This window comes from Ochotona princeps, chromosome 29, assembly GCF_030435755.1.
Source record: "Ochotona princeps isolate mOchPri1 chromosome 29, mOchPri1.hap1, whole genome shotgun sequence".
NCBI classification, from domain to species: domain Eukaryota; kingdom Metazoa; phylum Chordata; class Mammalia; order Lagomorpha; family Ochotonidae; genus Ochotona; species Ochotona princeps.
Genome location: NC_080860.1, coordinates 12,176,292 through 12,196,985, shown reverse-complemented (window position 1 = coordinate 12,196,985; position 20,694 = coordinate 12,176,292). Strand labels below are relative to the sequence as shown.

Below are 20,694 nucleotides of genomic sequence, written 5' to 3'. Positions count from 1 at the left end.
AAAAAAATAATTTAAGAAATTTAAACTCATCTGGCAAAGCTCACTGCACTAAAACAGAGAGAGTGAGAGAGTGAGAGATCTTTCATCTGCTTGGTTCAGTCCCCAGAGGCCACAATGGTTAGCACGGGGCCATGCCGAACCCAGGAACTTCTAGCTTTCCCATGTGGCTACAGGGGTCCAAACACTTGGGCTATCTTCCACTGCTTTGCCCAGGCTGTTAGCAGGGAGCTGGACCAGAAATGGAGATATGAACCAGTATCTATGTAGGATGCCAGCATCGTGAGCAGTCATTCAGCGCCAAGGAAGGGAGGTTTCTAACAGGCTTTTCGGGAACAGGATGATTCCTGTTGGGAGTATCCCGTATCCCGAAATCCTGCCAACTCCTTATGAGAGAAACCAGCACTGGCCTGTGACCCAGTCACAGCCCCAAACACTGAAGACACTCTCCCCACATCCTCTTTCTCATTTCATGGACTTTGTCCCCCATCCCTGCACAGCTGGCAACACCTGGCCAAGCAGTTGAAGAGCTATACCTGGCACTCAGAGGACAGCGGTCACAGACACCACCAACCTCTCACCACGCACAAATGGTCCCTCTACAGAAAACTGCCCAGCCCAAAGCGTCCGCAATGGGGAGGCAGAGAAGCCCCACCCATCCAGAGAGCAGGCACCTGATTCCTCTCCATTCTAGTCCTTTCCATCAGTCACCTGGGAGAGAAGCCAGTAGAAGTGACCCTTCACCCGCTTTGCTCCCCAAATCCACCTCTTTGGGCTCTGAACCCTGCTGTGGCAGTATGGTGCAGCCTGAACAAGTTAGCAGGAAGCTGTACAGACCTGCTGACTGTGGCCTTGACCTTGAGGGCCTCCCTCCCCATTCCACACCCCACTGTTACTCTTGGCATTCTCAAAAGTGACTCAGGTTTATGGGAGGGGATTTCCTCTGAGCACACACACACACACACACACAAACACACACAGAGGATCGCATGCCCTACCTTTCCAGGGAGTGCAAGAAGTCTGTCATACAGGTTCTAAACATTGCATCGGCCACGTTCAAAGCCCCGCACACCACCCCGAGCATGACGTCGGGTTTCTCAGCCTGGAGGAGACACAGCGCTTCAGTTCCCAGGCCATGCCCTCCCACCGAGGGAGCCACCTGTTGCTGCCCTCCTGACCTGCACTTTCTCGGCGATGAGGTGGTCCAGCCAGCCCGTGTCGATGTCGTTGCTCTGGAAGCTCTCAGTCTCCAGGAGGTTGATGAGATACTCCACTGTAGTCCTGAAGTCGCCACGGATGGACAGCTCCTTCAGTGCCACCACCATGTTCCTGATGGGACCGCAAGCAGGGGGGTCATTGGCCAGAGCCACACCCACAGTTCGAGGGTGTGGTACGGAGGGGAAGGGTCACTCCCAGACCAGGGTTCTCAGAGCGCAGGCAGGAGGGGTGAGCTGGATGGCACAGGTGTCCATCTAGTGGCCCTTGGACAAGTGACAACTGCACTTTGGGCCTCAGCTTCCTCATCTGGAAAATGGGCAAACAACCCCTGCTATACATTCTGGAAAGCAGGAGGAAATGATGGCTCAAGTGGTTGGGCCCCTGTCTCTCACAGGGGAGACCTAGACTAAGTTCGCAGGCCTGGCTTCAGCCTGGCCCAGCCCCAGCCATGGCAGGCATTTGGGGAGTATAACAGTGGACGAGAGAGCTACCTCTCTCTCTCTCCCTCTCTCTCCTCCTTTCCATCTCTCTCTCGTTCCCCTCACCTTCAAATAGATGAACATAAATTCAAAATAAATATTTGCAACCTGGATTTCTCAGTTCTGCAGCACACATGGCAGGCACATGTCTGGCAGAGCTGGGAACCAGGGCTGCCGGCACAGGGCTCACGATGGTGAGCACACCCCAAGAAATTCAGGCTCCCTGTGAAATGACACCCACAAGGGAACAATTTATCAGATTGACATTCACATTTACGTTTGTTTCAGCTACAGGCCTCAGTGCCTTCTAAGTCTCTATAACATCTGGAAATTCTTTAGGTCTTCTTCAAGCTGGAACACTCAGCACAGGCACTGAGGAATAATGGGTTAAGCCGCCATCTGCCATGCTGGTATCCATATGAATGGTAGTTCAAGTCCTGGCTGCCCCACTTCCAATCCTGCTCCCTGCTAATACACCAGGGAAAGCAGTTAAAAGAAGGTCCAAATCTTGGGCACTTGCACCCACGTGAAAGACCTAGATGGAGCTCCTGGCTCCTGACTTCAGCTGGGCCCAGCCTTGGCTACGGCAGCCATTTGGGAAATGAACTAGTGGATGAAAGGTCTCTCTTTCTCCAACTCTACTTTCCAAATAAATAAATGTTAAAATAAATAAAGAAAGAAAGTTAAAGCTCTGAGTTTGTGGTACCTCATGGGTCTCCAGTAAGAGAAGGGTTGGGTTTTGAGCCAAGGGCATTTACACGAGCTGGCCCTGCACACCACTGCCTAGGTCTTTTGCAGTGCAGGTACAGCCATTATAGCAGAGAGCTTTTAATTTCTTAAAGGGAGGGAGGAGGGAAGAAGGGGGAAGGGCAAGGCGGAGGAAAGGGAGGAAGAGGGACTGGCAGGCAATACTGACGAAATGGCCTCTTCCCGGTTCTCTCCCCAGGAGAAGCAGTGGCCAAACTGGGAATCGGCAAACTCGTGCAGGCCCCCGGCAGCTGCCACGCTGAAGTAGCCCCACACGTTCTTGTTGCTGCGGAAGTTCAGCTCCTGCACGGTCCCTGAGCTCGGCTTAAATCCCTGGAACCCAGACAGGAAGACAGTGAAAGGGAAGCCGTGACTTCAGATCGGTTCTCATCCCAATTCAGGTCTAGACCGAGCCCAGAACTCCTAAGGCAACCTAAAGCTTAGAGGGATCCAGGAAACACAGGCACCTCCTAGCACCGGGGAGGGGGGCATGTCCAGGCATGGTAGAAGCACGTGAGTGCATCAACACAGGTGATTTTTACTTAAAAAAAAAAAACTGTAAAATAATGATGATGATGAGGAAGAGGGGCTGGCCATGTCAGCATCGTATATGAGCTTCAGTTTGAATCCTGCCTGCTCCACTTCCCATCCAGTTCCACCCAGGAAAACGGTAGATAATAGCTCCATGATTCTCAGGCCCCTGTCACCCATGTGGGAGACCCAGACTGAGTTCTGGGGAGTCCAAGCCCAGCCCAGTCCCAGTTGTGGCAGGGGAGGGTTGAACACAGAAGAGCTTGATTTGTGTCTCTGTATCCCTCTCCCCACCTGGCAAATACAAATAGCACAAATAGATCATATTTGTTTTATAAAGTGAAGTTAGATTTGCAACTTCAGAGGATGAAGACGCCCTGGGCAGGGCTGCCACTGCTGCTCACTCTCACCCCCACTCCCTTTATAGGGCTGGTACCACCCCACACCCGCAACCTGCCCCGGTGAACACAGTGTCCATAAGGGTGAGCAGGTGTGGCCCTTTTGGTCGGGATCAGGGCTCTTGGATTACATGATGGAGCATCCTGGTGTCGGGAGAGGTGCCTGGAGGTGAGCAACGGACAGTTCCAGATGCCTGGGCCTTTTGTGAACTAGAGTCCCCATTCCTGTAGGGTCCCTGCGAGCCTTGGTCCGCTCCGCCAAGCTCCTGTTTCCCAGCTTCAGTGTTTTGTTGGCAACTGAGGCACTCAAAGGCATTCTGCTCCCGTCAGTTAGATGTGTGGAAGGGACCTCTCTGACTCCAAGTTTGTTCAATGTCACAATCCAGTGTGGATCTGACACACAGGAATGGTAAGCAATACTAGCTGGGTGGTTGTTGTTGTTATTATTATTATTATTTAAAACCCACGTAAGAGCATCACACAGAGGAATTTGATACCAAGAAGTGCAGGGAATCAGAAACCCAAGAGTCCTTTAGCTGTCATCCCAAAGATGGCCAGAACCCGCCCAACTTCAGCCAGTCCAAGTGAGGTGCTGGGCAAGCAACACAGGCCTGTTGGGCCACAACATGTCACAGTGCATAATGGCAATACCATCACATCATAAGTGAGCACCGAAACATGCATGGGTTCTGTCTGGTGCCTGACTCTGGCCACGTGTCCAATAACTGGATTACCAAGACAAATGCCTTCCACATCCTGCCTTAGTTTCCCCATTTATAAGCTGGGGGTCTCCCTCAAGGCTGAGGCCTGGGCTCCACCCATGCTGGAAGGCTGACCTCAATGAGAACACAGAGGGGCCCCACACTTGCCTCATCAGGGTTCTCACTGGTGATCCTGGCTGCGATGACGTGGCCTCGGGCGAGGGGAGGGTTGGCAGGGGTGTCGAAAGAAATGGGTGTCACCCCCCAAGGTGACTCTCCGTACAGGAGCCGGATGTCCTTCAGCCGGTGCAGCGGCACCCCCATGGCGATCTAAAGTCAACAAGGCCGCCCCACGGGCTGTGAGTCACACTGGAGTTCCCACCCCTGGCGCTAAGCCCAAGCAGTAGACACAAGCAAGGAAGGGGCTCAGTCTACAACTTCAAACAGATTGAGCCCAGGCTGGGGGTGCAAACCCTTGGGCTGGCTGTGGCAGAAGAAGCCAAGAAGGAAACAACTATTTTAAGAGTATGCTCTGGGTGGGGGGCAGATGGGGTGGGGGCAGATGGGAGGAAAGCTCTAGGGACAACATCAGGTGACAAGGGAACACCAGCACCAGAGGGACCGTGGGGGTTCTCAGAGCTGCAGCCACGGGGAGGCTAGAGGAGGTTTCGAGAAGGATGCCAGCAAGGCTGAACTTGGAGGAGAGCAAAGCAGGCCTTTATGAGCGTCGGCCTTGCGGTGCCACAGGGTTAAGCTGCCGCCTGAGACATCCCCACCCCATGGCAGTCCTAGCTGCTGCATTTCCAGCCCAGCTTCCTGCCTCCAGGATACTGCTTCCAGGGGAAATTTCTACGGAGACCAACACCCCTCGCTCCTTAGATGTATACAGAGCAGAGGTATTGACAGAATCCAAAGAGATGAACAGAAGACATGAGACATTAAAATCTCATGGCAGAGGGTCCTGCCTGGCACTAATGCATAGTAGGCTAAGCCTCAGCTTGTGACGCTGGCATGCCATATTTGTGCCTGATTCATGTCCCGGTTGCTCAGCTTCCCATCCAGCTCTCTGCTTATGGCTTGGGAAAGCGGCAGAGAATGGCCCAAGTCCTTGAGGGTCCTGCACCCATGTGGGGGGACCCAGAAGAAGCTCCTGACTTCAGATCCACTCAGTTACAGCTGTTGCAGCCATGTGGAGGAGTAAAGAAGCAAAGGGAAGATCTCTTTCCTCTTTGCAACTCTGCCTTTCAAATAAAAATAAATCTTGAAAAACAAATTCTCACAGAGAAGAGATTTGGGGTGAAGGGAAGATCTTGCTAGCTCGCCAGAAGGTCCCTGATGAAAACCAGCTGCGAGGCACGTCTCTGGGACTGTGAGTAGCTGCCAGGAGTCCACGGGGGACCTGACATTGTAGCAAATAGCTTCCCAGTGAAGAAGGGTGCAGTGTCTGCCAGTTTCCCAGATGACCCCAGAGCCAGGCACAGAGAACCAAACCATCTCCCTCCCGGTGGCTGCCCACACCACCCACACATCAAGCTCATCACTGTCCAGGATGCTCAGCCAAGAGTGGGCATGCCCTCCTAGCCTGCTCCGAGCCCATGTCCTTGCCTGCAGCTGGGCAGCCGGCAGGTTGACGTCGGCAATCATCTCTGTGCAGGGATGTTCCACCTGCAGACGAGGGTTCAGCTCCAGAAAGTGGAAGCTGCCGTCCTGGCTGTAGAGATACTCGACCGTTCCCGCACTCACGTAGCCCACGGTCTTGGCCAGGCGGACAGCACACTGCAAAGAAGAAAGGGGAGGTGAGGGCCCAGTGCTTTCTGCTGAGCCCTGGTACATCAGCTGCTCCGAAACACCTGTGTGCTGCTGACCCTCACTGCTGGGGTGGGCCTTGCTCTAGAGGCCACCCCCTCACCACCCTGAGACCACACAGAGCACCTGTGTCAACTCTGAGTGGGGACCAGAGATGGCCTCTCCTCCCTGTCACCACTGCCCTCACGAACTTTGCGAGCGTGTACCTGTTCCATGAACTCGAATACAGCTGGCGTGGCAATGGTGGCCGGCGCCTCCTCAATGATCTTCTGGTGTCGCCGCTGGATAGAGCAGTCACGCCCGAAGAGGGACACGGCGTTCCCGTACTGGTCAGCAAGGATCTGCACCTCTAGGTGCCGTGCATGCTGGGCCAGCTTCATGAGAAACACAGGTGAGCCTGGGATCTCACTCTGCACCTGCAGGGGGAAACAGAGACGCTCACTCTTCCCAAGAAAACCAACATCGAGAGGCTTCCAGAAGTTTTTAGAAGGAATGGCCCAAACATTTGTGCTCCCATGCACCCAAATGGGAGACCAAAAAGAAGCTCCTGAATTCTGGCTTCAGCCTGGCCCAGCTCCCTGGCTTTTGCAGCCATTTGGAGAATGAACAATCAGATGAAAGATCTCTCTCTCTCTGTATCTCCCTCTCCATAAATATGCTCTTCAAATAAATGAAACAAATCTTTCAAAATAAATAAACACACTAACAAACGCTAAGCCTGAGGACGGTGTTGAGCCTAGCTGTTAGGGCTCTGCTGTTGTCCCACACCTGCAGTGTCCAGATGAAGGTACCACTCCACCTCCTGACTGCAGCTTCCTGCTAACGTAGACCCTGGATGGCAGCAGGTGATGGCCCATGTGATCCCTGAGAGCCCCGTGGGAGACCCCGGTGGGGTTTTACTTGATCCAGGCCTCTGGGGGAGAGCACTGGCAGTAGGCAGCTCAGTCAGCCTGCCCATCTCTGTCCCCACCTCTCAGACACTCAAAAAGAAAAATCATAACAAAATCCAAATAACATTACAAACGGGTATTTCGACCCTGCATCCCAGAAATCATTTAGAGATGTCCTGACTCGTGGATTCCAACCATCTAAGGCAATGATATAAAGCCAATACAGACAACAGAATTCTAGGGGAGAAAAATAATTCCTGTTTGCTTCAGAATACACGAGTCCTTCTAAGAATGCATGAAGCAGAACTGAAAGGTCAATTTACTTTCATTCAAAAAAATTAAAACCCATGCATAAGCTTGTTCCTAACACACCTTTCAGAGCCCTTCACATGTACAGATTTCAAAATGTGGGGGGCCTCCAAGATATACTCTTCTTTGAATTCCATTTTCTTTTTTTTAGATTTATTTATTTTTACTGGAAAGGCAGATTTGACAGAGAGAAGGAGAAACACAGAAAAAGATCTTCCATCTTCTGGTTCACTCCCCAAATGGCTACAATGGCCAGGCAATCCAAAGCCAGGAGCCAGGAGCTTCTTCCAGGTCTCCCACACTGGTGCACGGGCCCAAGACTTGGGCCATCCTCCACTGCTTTCCCAGGCCATAAGCAGGGAGCTGGATGGGATGTGGAACAACTGGGACACGAACGGCATCCATATGGCATGCCATCACTTGCAGGTTAGCTTTGTGAGCTATGATGTTGACTCTGATAAACTTTTCTTTGAACCCCATTTTCAACATTTTTCCTGAAGTGGCGCGGTTGAGCAGAGCATCAGACTCAATCCTCAGGAACCTCCAATACTCACACAAGGGATGCTGTGCTGCCCACCGCCTGGTTGACACATGTCCCCAAGGCACAGCACCCACCTGTCTGAAGAGGATGGGGAAATCCTCTGCGCTCTCGGCCTTCCGGATGCCCTTGCCACCGCCGCCCTCAGAGGCCTTGATCATCAGCGGAAAACCAATCTTCTCAGCCGCCTGAGGGGCAAGCAGAGCCCGTCAGAAGACAGCCAGGGCTGGGGTGGGGTGGGCATCACCTCCAGGAGGAGGAGAGAAGAAGGCTCAGGGCCCATACTCACCTCCAAGCCCTCCTCCACATCTTTCACGCAGCCTCGGTCATAGACGTCTTCAGGGACGTGGATGACCCGCCCCTGCTGCAGCCCGTCCTCCTCCCATGCCACCGTCAAACCTGCAGAGGCAGTAGCACTCAGGAACCCACCCGTGGTCAGGCGGCAGAGTGACCACGCCACCCGGAGAGCACGGCTGGGACTGTACCCCACCCAAGCCCTCTGCAGCCATGACCGACAGACACACCCCTCTGCTTCCCAACTGTGGCTCTGGGTTTGCTTAAAGACTGATCTGATCTTGATGGAGAACCACCATGCTTGGGAAGTTCAACTGGAATTCATCAAGAGCAAATTCCAATTCTATTCCAGGGAGCTATTTCTATCAAAGCACATCTTTCCAACCAAAAGCCAACACTCTCCAAAGTGAACACTGAACCCTTAGAGAAAGTGACTTCACAGGAAAATCCCTGCGACCTCTCCCTTATGGAGGTTTTAATTTGTCCCTAAGACTCCACTTGAATGGATTTCTCCTGAGAAACTGATGAATGAGCATCTGTAGATTGAATGAAAGGACTATCCAGGCTCTGCAACCAAACCGTTCCACTTGTGGAGTGATAGAGCCTGCTCGGGTGACGCCGCTTTACCAAGCACAGTCTCCTGCCACCGCAGCCACCTCCACAAGCAAGGCTAGATGAAGACGCCACCCCCAAAGAGAAGCTTCAAGGTCCCTTACCGCTTCCACTCCAGGGCAGTGTGGGAATCTGCAGGGTCTGGGCCACGATGGTGGAGGCGATCTTGTCTCCCAAGGCCCACATGGCCTCACTGGGGGGACCTGAGGGATCCAGGGAGAGAAGGGGCAGAATCTAATCAGCTGGAAGACACTGGTGGCCAATCCCATGCACAGGGACAGGCCCTGCACTGTGGGGTCTCACACCTGGGTGAGTCTGTTTGCTGAACTAGAGGTGAGGGATTAACTGTGTGATTGTGGGGGTCTGCGTTAATGGCTCAACTGGCTCATGCTCCACCTGCAAGTGCCAGCATCCCATATGGGCACCGGTTCATGTCCCAGCTGCTCCACTTCCTATCCAGTTCCCTGCTTATGACCTGGGGAAGCTTTGAAGGATGGCTCAAGTGTCTGAGACTCTGCACCCATGTGGGAGATCCACAAGAAGCTCCTGGCTTCAGATTAACTCAACTCTGGTCATTGTAGCCATTTGAGGAGTGAACCAGCAGATGAAGGATCTTTCTCTCTATTCCTCCTTATCTCTGTAAATATGCTTTTCTAATAAAAATAAATAATATGTAAATACATTTTTTAAAAACTGTGTGATGGTAAATAACCCCTGAAATTCACCAGGACACCAACAGCACAACCTCAGTCAGACCTCTGTATCTAAGGGCTCCACGCTGTATATTCAGCTGACCACGGACAGAAATTAGTTTGAGAAAATGACACAGGGACCAGATAGAGCCACAGTCTGAGACGTTGGCCTCCCACCTAGGAGCACCGGTTTGAATCCTGACTGTTCTGCTTCGATCCAACTCCTTACTAATGTGCCTGGGAAAGCAGCAGAGGATGGCCCAAAAGCTTGGGCCCCTGCCACCCAAGTGGGAGATCTGGATCAAGTTCCTGGCTCCTGGCTTCAGCCTGGCCCAGCCTCAGCCATTGTGGCCATTTGGGGAGTAAACAAGCAAATGGAATGGTTTTCTCTCTTTCTCTCTTCTTCTCACCCTGCCTTTCAAATAAACAATCTGAAGGGGAAATGACATGTTCACATTGCTTGTCTCATCAGAATTCCCTAAACAATGCAAAGTAACAAGGACTCACACAGCACTGGCCCAGTGTAAAGGATGGTAAGTCCTTTAAGATGACTTTAGGATGAGCGTGCGCTGCCTGCAAATCCATACCATTTCAGACAGGACCTGAGCAGGTGTGGATGAAGGTGTTGGAGGAAGGGGCCCTAGACCCAGGCTCTCAAGGACCCTGAGTCGGGGAGTGTACACAGGCACAGCTGACAGTCACAGAATCTAGCACCAACAGGTGGACAAACACCTTGTACTCAGTCAGTAAGGGTGCTAGGGGGCTCTGGTCCCCAGGGGCTAGAAACCATCTAAAAATTTGAGGACAGCCTGGGAGAAGGTACAGGCTTTTTAGAAAAGTCACCCTCAGACCTTAGAAATCTGAACATGGCTAACACCATGGTATCACCAAAAACACCAGTGGGTGTCTGCTTCCCTAACATCCACCTACTGACATAACCATGGCAACAGCTGCTAAGTCTCTGACCCAACCCCAGACAGACCTGCCCCTCACAGCAGAAGGGTGAGAAAGGAATTCAAACAGAACCTGTTCCCCACACTGACTTTCTGGGACAGGACTAGCAGGAGAAGGGAACCCAGCTGAGTACTGGGATCAGCGTGGAGATGGATGCTACCTAAGAAGGCAATCCCGTGCTTGCACAGTAGCTCCGGCAGCTTGGGGTTTTCGGAGGCATGGCCCCAGCCAGCCCACACAGCCTGCAAACACACAGAAGGGTAAACAGACATCATCCTTCAAGAACTTGCCTCCAGGGCGAGTGTCTGGCACAGTGGTTAACTTGTCCCTTGGTACCCTAGCATCCCATCTGCAAGTGTCCAGATTCAAGGCCCAGCTTTGCTCCTGACGTCAGCTTCCTGCCAACGCACACCCTGGGAAGCAGCAGTTGGTAGCGCAAGTAGCTGGATTCCAACATTCACATGGGAGACCTGGATTGAGTTCAGGGCACCTGGTCTTGACCTGGCCCAACCATGGCTGTTGTAGTCTTTTTGGGAGTGAATGAGCCAAGGACAGACCTTTCTGCCTGTGTTTGCCTTTCAAATAAATAAGTTAAATTTGAGCCGACGATATGATAATAACACATTGGGTAGAGTGAGTCCATGCCTCATGATTAGATTTGAAAGCATGGTGAGCGGCATCCCCTTAATGCGATGGACTGTGTTCTCTGGACAAGCCATGAAGCTGAAAGCCCTCGGCCACCTGGCATCAGCCTGGGACTTGGAGCCTCATGGGTCCTGGATCCTCCACCCCTTCTGAAGTCATTCTAGATCCCAGGGGATGTCACCATTCACTGTAGGCACCCCAACTACCCCGAGCCCCTCACACCTGCACAGGGATCCTCTTGGCAATGTCCATGATGAGCTCCACATTGGCATAGTTATTGTTATTGGGTCCTCCTGGGACAGGGACATACTGGTCCGCCATCTTGATGTATTCTAGGACGAGACAGGATGGAAGAGGAGGGAATTACTGATCGGCAGACGTCAGACACAGCCCATGTCCTCACTACACAGGGAGGATCCTAAGGCAACCGTGGACAACCCCAGATGAGCACCTGTGGAGGACCAGCCTGGTATTAAACAGGTTTGCCTCTCATCGAGGCTTGGGAGTGAAGAAAAGAAGGAAGCAGTCTATCGGGACATGGCAGTAGGGGTGCATTTTTAGATTCCTAGAGGGGCAGGTGCTATGGCTCAATGGGTTAGACCACCGCATGCGCATCTTGCATCCCATGTTGGAGCTCTGGTTTAAACTCCGGCTTCTCAACTAGCTTCCTGCTGATGCATCTCAGAAAACAACAGTGCTTGGGTCCCTGTCACTCACATGGGATACCTGGATGGAGCGCCTGGTTCCTGGTTTCAGCCTGGCCCAACCCAGGGAGTGAACCAGCAGACAGAAGATCTCCCTCCCTCTCTCTTGTCATTCTTCCTTTCAATTAAATAAGTATATCTATTTTAAAAAATTAAAGTTCTATTTTAAAATTATATCCTTTTAAAAAGATTTATTTATTTGAAAGGCAGAGTTACATAGAAAGAAATCTTCCATCTGTTGGTTACATCAGATGGCTACAACAGCTAAAACCAGAAGCCAGGAGCCTCACCCCAGTCTTCCATTTGGATGCAGGGGCCCCAGCACCCATGTGGAAGACCATCCTCTGTGCTTTTCCATACACATCAGCAGGAAGTTAGATGGGAAGTAAAGTAGCCAGAACTCAAATTGGTGCCCATTTTGGAATATGGGTATTGAAACAGCAGTTGAACCTGTTATACCCATAAAATTCATCTTATTCCTGCTTTTATCATTAAACAACATACTGTGTGTGATGGTCACCATGGTTACAGGAAGTGAGTGAATACCACAGTGACCTCAGCCAGAGATCTGGCATGCCTGGAAGGCAGACAACGCCAAGTATGGGCCAATGGTGGACAAAGGCCAACATTCCTTGCCCTATCAGGGCCCAAGCAGGGCTGCTGCTAGCACCCATGTCAGAAGGGGTATAAAACCTTTGTCTCCACTACCCAGCTTGTCTTTCCCACTTGCAGTCCTCTCCTGCTCATTCCTCTGCTGCACAGGGAAAGGCCCAGGAATGGACTTCTCTTTGCATAATAAAGGCTTGTTTGTACTCGGCTGGTATTTTCTTTCTCGGGTGGTCGGAAAAGCTAACAGTGTGGGAAAAATTTTTTTTTTTAACTGTGGTAACATGTAGTATTATCTTAACCATTTTTGAGTATGTGGTTCAGGGTGGTAAGCATATTTACTTCCTTGTGAAACAAGCATCTGGAACTTTCTCAAGTCACAATTGAAACTTTTCATAAATGTTCCTCTCACCCTCCCTGAAGGCTTCTCTTTCTTTCTGTAACTCTGCCTTTCAAATAGAACAGAATAGAACAGAACAGAAAAGAAAAAAAGACAATGAAAGGTATCCTTGGACTCTGGATGATCTTGCGCAGGTCGGTGTGGGAGGTGAGGGAGGGCAAGAATGGGATGTGGAAGGGGTGACAGGGTTGAGGCCCAGGTACCTGCGTTGGCCTTGAGGTCCTCTGGGGTCACCATGACTACAAACCGGATGGCCCGCTCATTGCGGAACATCTCGTAGGCCCACCTGCGGATGGAGCGCATGCACTTCACAGCCGCGATGCCGTTGTTGGCGATGAGTACCTGTGGTGGGGGGAGAGGAGCCAGGGAGAAGCTGAGGCTGCATGTCTGCCTGCCTCACAGCTGTCTAGTCCGTGCAGCAGCTGCAGCACGCCATTCTTCTGTTCCCACAGCACATAGCCCAGTGCAGAATGGTTACCCGAAATCTGCCAGCCACATGCATGGAGGATGGGGTGGAGGAGTGAATGGATGGACAGATGGACAGATGGAAGGAAGGAAGGAGGAGGAGGAGGGAGGGAAGGAATATATAGATAAAAGGACAAAGGAAAGTGCTGGAGTCCGTGTGATGGGTGTGGAAGAGAGGAAGGTGTGAAGAGAATTGTTCCATTGCAGGCAGGGCCGCAAGGAATTTCCCGCTGTTTGGCAGGGCCCCAACTGCCTGAATGCAGCGCCACCTTCCTCTGCATGGACACCGGACAACCCCGCTGAGATTTCTATAATTTATTTAGGCATTGTCTGCCTCTGTGGAGTTAATGCTTGGAAGTTGCTGATACCATTTTAAGGGCCTTTTATTGCTGCCCCCATTGACCATATGCTAATCAAGGGTGCTAAGTCCCCAGGTGTAGTGGGAATCTATTCTTTCCCTCTTTCTTTGATCTTTAGGTCCTTCCTTCTGTGATGCCTTTCCTCCCTTAACTGATTCAAGACTAAGTTGCAGAATGAGGATTGCAGTAGGAATGTGTAACTGATTGCTATGCACCATCTATTGAGAGCTTTCTGACCACAGGGTCAGGATGGATAACATCCTGCTTTAAGGTGAAACAAATGGCAGAATTATCCTTAGAAACACCCACTTGAACATGACGTAAAAAGTCTGAGCCAGAGTTTGACTGGTTCTGTATAAATAAAGCGGACAGCTTTCTCGCATTGTCCGCGATGATCATGGAATCCTAGTGCTCCGTTTCTCTCTCTCTTTGCGCCTCATCCACGCACCCTTCTCGAGTTCCGAACTCAGCTGGAAGGATGGACACATGGGTGGATGGATGAACATACAAAAGAACAGAAGGAAGGACAGTAGGAAGGAAGGCGGTGGGGTGGGTGGATAGGTCGCTGAATGGAGAAATAGATGAAAGGAAAGTGAGAAGGAAGAGCGGGTGCACGGAAGGCAAAATAGACAGATACATGGATGATTTTTTTTTCACCCTTTTGTTTGACACTACCACGATGACCCCTAGTATTTTTTGAGGGTTTAATCTGTCCCAAAGTAGAGTGCGACACATCTTGCCCGCATCATTTCACCTTTTTAATATTCCCTTGGGTATTATCTCCACTTGGATTAATTAAGAACATTAATGTTCAGAGGAGGTAAGACATCTGTCTGAGATCAGATAGCCAGCAAGTGGCAGAGTGAGGGCCTGTCCTCCTGCAGTCCGACCTCTGCCCTTCTGACGGACCCCAGACCCAACCAGGAGGGCTGCAGGTGCAGGGGATAATGGGAGAGGCCCTGGTTTCATTCTCAGTGGTGTCGTGATCCTGCTGCAGCCGTGGGTGGACCCCCTACCCTCTCTGAGCTTTCCACCCACCCAGAGGTCAGACAGGCAACCTCCTAGCCTGCTCTCTAAGAAACAGCAGCGGGCCCGGCGGCGTGGCCTAGCGGCTAAAGTCCTCGCCTTGGAAGCCCCGGGATCCCATATGGGCGCCGGTTCTGGTCCCGGCAGCTCCGCTTCCCATCCAGCTCCCTGCTTGTGGCCTGGGAAAGCAGTCGAGGACGGCCCAATGCATTGGGACCCTGCACCCACGTGGGAGACCTGGAAGAGGTTCCAGGTTCCCGGCATCGGATCGGCGCGCATCGGCCCGTTGTGGCTCACTTGGGGAGTGAATCATCGGACGGAAGATCTTCCTCTCTGTCTCTCCTCCTCTCTGTATATCTGTCTGTAATAAAATGAATAAATCTTTAAAAAAAATTAAAAAAAAAAAGAAACAGCAGCAAGTTCTGTTTTTTTTTTTTTCCATTGCAAAAATTAATAAATTAAAAAGGTGCCTGGCCTCTAAGCCCTGACTTACACAGTATCCTCATTACATTCAGGGTTCTTCCGTTGTCTAATCCTCGTGCAGACTTGAAGGGCATGCCTCATGAACAATGGGGAGGAGATTGCTTCCATTGTACAGGAGGCAAAACCAAGGCTAGCTCTCACATTTGCTGAGCAGCCCCACGCGAGGATTTGATGCTCCTGGCTCAGGTCTAACATCCTTTCTACACTTTGAGAAACACCTTTCAAGAAGGGAGGATGGGGATTGGCATCATGACCGGCAAAGCTACTACTGTGATAGCAGCATCCTACATGGATGCCAGTTCGAGTCCTGACTGTTCCACTTCTGATCTAGTTCCCTGCTAATGGCCTGAGAAAAACAGTAGAGGATGACCCAAGTGTTTGGACTCCTACCACTCACATGAGAGACGGGAGAGCGAGCTAATGGATAGAAAATCTTTCTGTGTGTATATTTTTCTATCTCTATGTAACTCTGAATTTCAAATAAATAAAAACTTACAAAATAGGGGTGGGGGGAGGCAGGGGAGAGGTGATGAAAAGGCTGGGCTAAGGCTTTCTCAATGTCATTACCAAACCAGGACTGGGTTAAGAGGGAAGGACTTCAGGTGGCCTACTTTCCCCTTTCCCTGCTCATTCTGGCACAGTATGTGTGGGAGCCCATGGGGAGGTGGTGGCTGTGGGCCAGCTTGCTGTTCTAATCCCCATGAGGAGCAGAGTGGGAGGCAGGGCCAGGCTTTAGTCAGAGAGTGCAGCAACCTTAGCCCTGCAGCCTCTCCCCTCTCAGGCACTAGGTCCCTGTTGCTACACAGGCTAGCTGTGAACAGGGCCTGGCCAGGGTGGCCCAGAACAAACAGCTTTAGCATGGGCCCCAGGAGATCCTCAATTCAAAGCTCGGAGGGGCACTCAAGGATGCCCTGGAGTACACTGGGTTGAAGGGGGCAGGGAGGGGGTGCCTCTGGAGGCCAAAACCCCATGTTCAGATCCCAGTGCCACCCCCGGGCAAGCAATCTTCTGGTTCTGAACCTCCGTTTCCTCCTCTGGAAAACCATACCCAGGAGCCGGTGCAGTGGTGTAGTGGGTCAAACCACATCTCCAATGCCAGCATCTCATATGGGCATGGGTTCTAGCCCCATCTGCTCCGCTTCCAGTCCAGCTCCCTGCTAATGTACCTGGGAAGGCAGCGGAAGATGGCTCAAGTGTTTGAGCCCTTACATTCTTGTGGCAGACCCAGAAGAAGCTCTTGGCTCCTGGCTTTGGACTATCCCAGCTCAAGCTTTTGTAGCCATTTGGGGAGTGAACTAGCAGATGGAATACTCACTCTCTCTCTCTCTCTCTCACTACCTTTCAAATAAATAATACATCTTCAAAAAACACCCACTGTGAGAGTCGTGGCAATGGGCAGATGACATATGATAACAGGATGCCCACCTTCGAACAGGGCTGTTGCTGCCACCGCTGCTGTGATTGTTGTTTCAACCACACCCAGCAGAAACAGAACAGAAACAGAACAGAACAAGGCTTCACCGCCATGCTGAGCTGGGTTCAAATTCTGCCTCCACCCCTGACTGTCTACACGACCCTGGACAACCAACACCACAGCATTTGAGCTCCTCCCAGAATATCAGGGCCCAGGGCTTCCATCAGAGGGTAAAGGAGATGGTGTGAGTTGTCTCCAATGGCAAATCTCAGCCACTGTTCTCCTGCTCCTTTTTAATTGTGGGTCTCCGATTAGAAACTGGAAACCAGGCACAGCAGGGCTAGGGTTTCATGCCTTACACCCAGTACCTGGAGAATAGCCCATTTTGGGAAAGCCCTGGGGGCTTTGGTGACATTGGCCTTGCATTTTGTGCATCAGCCCTGTGCACCTGTCACCCTAGCCAGTAATGAGGGTGATATTGCACCACTCAAGTGCCCAGCTCGAAGCAAGTAACATGACAGAGAGGCCCTTAGTCCCTCCCTGCAGCCACCCTACCACTGGTTCTGCTGCCCCCAATACCTGCCACCCTGCCCCAAGTGCCTGGACTCTTCTGTACCTTCTCAATGACCCGGTTGCCCCCAAAGCGTGTGACAAACTCGGCTGGGGAAGCCACGGTGAAGTCTCTATGTAGGTCCAGCTTCTTGTGCTCCCGGCCTCTCCTCACCAGGTGCAGACCAGACATGCTTGGCCTGCAGAGGAAACAGAAAGTCGTGCCTAAAGGTGTGAGACTGGAGCCTGCCAGAGGGACTCAGCACCTGCATCAGTGCCAACAGCACAGCTCCCCGGGGACCTCGAGGTCACCTTACAGGAAGTTCAAGAACAGACAATGGTTCAAAGGCTGCACGGAACCCTGGACGTACCTGCTTCAAGATGTACATTCAGAATGTCAATCTTAAATTAGGACATGTTTATCATTTAGGAACTCAAATAAAAACGAAGAAGCTTAGAATGGGGTTGAGGGAGAGCAGGGCACAGCTGTGACCAAGGAGAAAAGCTACACATTCTAATTCTTCCAGCCTGTTACATGGAATTGATCATTTTCATGCTTGTGTGCTTTAGTTTTCTGTTTGTTTTGTTTTTAACTAAAGACTTTTTTTTAAAGAATGTGTAACAACGAGCAGGTGTCACGATACAAGTCAAGCTACAACAAGTTGAGAAACTATCGCCTCACATTGGAGTACTGGTTCAAATTCAGGCTTCCGCACCTCTGATCCAGCTTCCTGGTGTTGGATCTGGGAAGGCAACAGGTAAGGGTGCAAGTACTTGGACCCCTGCCACCCACATGGGACACCAGCATGGAGTTCAAGGTTCCTGGCTTCAGCCTGGCCCAGACCCGTCTGTTGCACACATTTGGGGAGCATACCAGAGGATAGAAGACGTATCTCTCTCCAGTCTGCCCTAGTCTCTCCATCTCTCTCGATGTTCTGTCTTTCAGATAAACCTTTTTCCAAGGACATCCTCAGCCTACATGTTCTGTACCTGGCTGTCCTGGTCACCACAATCCTGGGCAGTGCTTTGACTTCTACACCGAATCTCCTCTGTGCTTCTCTACCTTGGCTTGCCCTCTGGTTTTGGTGGAAGACAAGTTGGCAGAAAAGGTGTTCGGGTAGGGGGGCAACAGGGGGCACTAACATTTTTCATCCTTGCCTGTTCTAAAGCTGCCTCCCTCCTGCCCTCTGGTTTGGCTGTGTGGAGCCCTAGAAAGGAAAACCTTCTCTTTCAAAGCATCGCAAGTCTCATACCATTGTGTTCGGTGCCCAAGGCTGATGAAAACAGGGCTATTCTGACCCTTGACCCTTTTAGAACCTGTTTTTATTTATTTATTTATTTGTTTGTTTTTCCTATCCAGAAGATTCCAAAACCTTCTCTCCAACTCCAGGATCCTGCAATTCTACCAGGACTGTATACATATACTGTCAGCCTTGTCTTCTTTAAAAGAGAGAGACAGAGACCAAGAGAGAGAAATTGCTGGGGTTGGCACTGTGGCACAGAGGATTGAACCCCTTCCTGAGAAGCAGGCATCCCATACAAGAGCTGGCTCGCAGCCCAGCTGTTCCATTTCTGATCCAGCTCCCTGCTAATGCACCTGGGAAAAGAGTGAAGATGGTCCAAGTACAATAGAGGATGTCTTCCACCAAAAACAGGCCCAGTAAGAGCTTAACAACCACAATTAGCAATCAGAATAATGATAGCAAGATATTATGGTCAAAATCACCAGATTCATCACTCCTGAGGCTTGGAGCCATTACTGAGGAAAACAAGCATGCCTTCCACACAGTGCTGCCACGATGGATGGGCCATCTGAGAACCGAGATGGCTCCTGTATCCCTACTGGGCAAGTGACGTCTGAGGGTGGATACGCTGCCCACAGCAACGGCTCAGGCTGGAAAGCTCATCGTGCTACTCAAAAATGTCACGCCATCAAAAGCTGATGAACTGCTTGTCTTGGAAATGTGTGATCTGTTATTTTGGGGCTGCTCTGGACCGCAAGGAAGTGAAACCATGAATGGGGTTGGGGGTGGGAGTGATGGCCCTACTGCTCTGAGAAGACATCTATTTGGTCCCCACGACAAGATCAGGAGTTCCTGGAAGACAGAGCTTTTGTTCCTCGAGCACTTTGGCAGCTCTCCTTGCTATGTAACAGAGCAGCCCGTTCCTAGATGAGGTATACAAATTAAGTTTATGCACCAAGTAACTATATCCTAAAGTCAGGGGCCAATTCTGCAGTGCTGAAGGTTAAGCCTCCACTTGCAATGCTGGCAGCCCATGTGAGCATCCATTCTAGTCCCAGCTGCTCCACTTCTGATTTAACTTTCTGCTAATGTGCTTGAGAAACCAGCAGAAGGTAAGTGCCTGGACCCCTTCCACCCACATGAGAAAACCAGATGGATCCTGGCTTCGGCCTGGTCCAACTCAGGCCATTGGAAAATAAGCCAAGAGATGAAGACATCTCTCTCTGTCTGTAACTCTGCCTTTTAAATAAATTTCCTGGTGGAAGCCAGGCATCAAGAGCCTCTTCCAGGACTCTCACATGGATTCAGGGGTCCACACACTTGGGTCATTTTCTGCTGCTTTCCCAGGCACATTAGCAGCGAGCTGGATCAGAAGTGGAGCAGCTGGGACACCTGGACTTGGCTCATTGTTGCAACCATATGGGGAAAGAACTAGCAGATGGAAGATCTGTCTGCCTGTCTCTCTCTCTCTCTGACTCTGTGTGTGTGACAGAAAGAGAGAGAGAGCAGAGGGAATTTGTTTTACAGATAGATAGGTCTGGATCAGCACTGTGGCATAGCAAGTTAAACCACTACCTCCAACAATGGCATCCTTTATGAGTTGGCAGAGCCTTGGCTATTCCACTTCTGATCCAGCTCCCTGCTAATGTGGGTGAGAAGGTAGTGGAGAATGGGGTAAGGGCTTGGTCCCTTGCACTTAGGTGAGAGACCTGGAAGAAAATATTGGCTTTAGTTCAGCCGTTGCTGCCATTGGGAAGTAAACCAGTGGGTAGAACATTCTCTCTCTCTCTGATTCTCCCTTTCAAATTATTAAATGAAAAAATTTTAAACAAACATTAAAAAAAAAAAAACGAAAAAGCCACCCTTAGCCTAGAGATTAAGATTCTTTTGGGGGACCCAGCACCTTAGTAGCTTAATCTTTGCCTTTCATCCACTGGGAGCCCAAATGGGCACCAGTTTGTATCCTGGCTGCTCCACTTCCCTTCCAGCTCCCTACTTATGGCCTGGGAAAGCAATGGAGGATGACATAATGCCTTGGGACCGTACACCTGCATGGGAGACCTGGAAAAACCTCCTGGCTCCTGGCTTCAGATCAGCTCAGCTCCAACCTTTGTGGCCACTTGGGGAGTGAACCAGTAGATAGAAGATCTTTCTCTCTGTCTCTCCTTCTTTCTGCATATCTGCCTTTCCAATTAAAAAAAAAAATCCTTAAAAAAATATTCTTTTAGGACACTCAGATCATAGATTGGAGTGTCTGGGTTGGAGTTCTGACTCAGTTTCCTGCTAACGTGCTCTCTGGGAGGCAGCTGGTGATGGTTCATTCACATGGGTCCCTGGATGGAGTGCCTGGCTCCGGGCTTCCACCTGGTCCAGTCTTGACTGTGCAGGCATGTGGGGAATGAACTGGTGGACAGAGGACCTTTCTCTCTCTGTATCTCTCTGCTTTTCAAATAAGCTAAAATAAATAAATATAGCAACCTAATATCTTTAAGGAAAGAGGGGAAGGAGTGAAAGTGAGGGAAAAGGAAGGAATGAAGGAAAAAACACCATTGTTGGGCCTGGCGGCGTGGCCTAGTGGCTAAAGTCCTCGCCTTGAACTCACCGGGATCCCATATGGGCGCCGGTTCTAATAC

The 20,694-nt window shown here is 50.9% G+C and overlaps 1 protein-coding gene across 2 annotated transcripts in view; it reads right to left on the bottom strand.

The window, feature by feature from the left end:
- The window catches only part of ACACB (acetyl-CoA carboxylase beta), a 98,021-nt gene that overhangs the window by 46,440 nt on the left and 30,887 nt on the right, over positions 1-20,694 (bottom strand). For both annotated transcript variants that reach the window (XM_004591920.2, XM_058656533.1), the window contains 13 exons: positions 16,885-17,017; positions 12,725-12,863; positions 11,034-11,143; positions 10,327-10,408; positions 8,625-8,723; positions 7,904-8,013; positions 7,692-7,802; positions 6,084-6,293; positions 5,677-5,847; positions 4,240-4,401; positions 2,611-2,774; positions 1,176-1,326; positions 996-1,099 (listed from right to left, as the gene is read on the bottom strand). In XM_004591920.2, the coding sequence (XP_004591977.2) occupies positions 996-1,099; positions 1,176-1,326; positions 2,611-2,774; positions 4,240-4,401; positions 5,677-5,847; positions 6,084-6,293; positions 7,692-7,802; positions 7,904-8,013; positions 8,625-8,723; positions 10,327-10,408; positions 11,034-11,143; positions 12,725-12,863; positions 16,885-17,017 (1,746 nt within the window). The remainder of the gene's footprint in view (positions 1-995; positions 1,100-1,175; positions 1,327-2,610; positions 2,775-4,239; positions 4,402-5,676; positions 5,848-6,083; positions 6,294-7,691; positions 7,803-7,903; positions 8,014-8,624; positions 8,724-10,326; positions 10,409-11,033; positions 11,144-12,724; positions 12,864-16,884; positions 17,018-20,694) is intronic.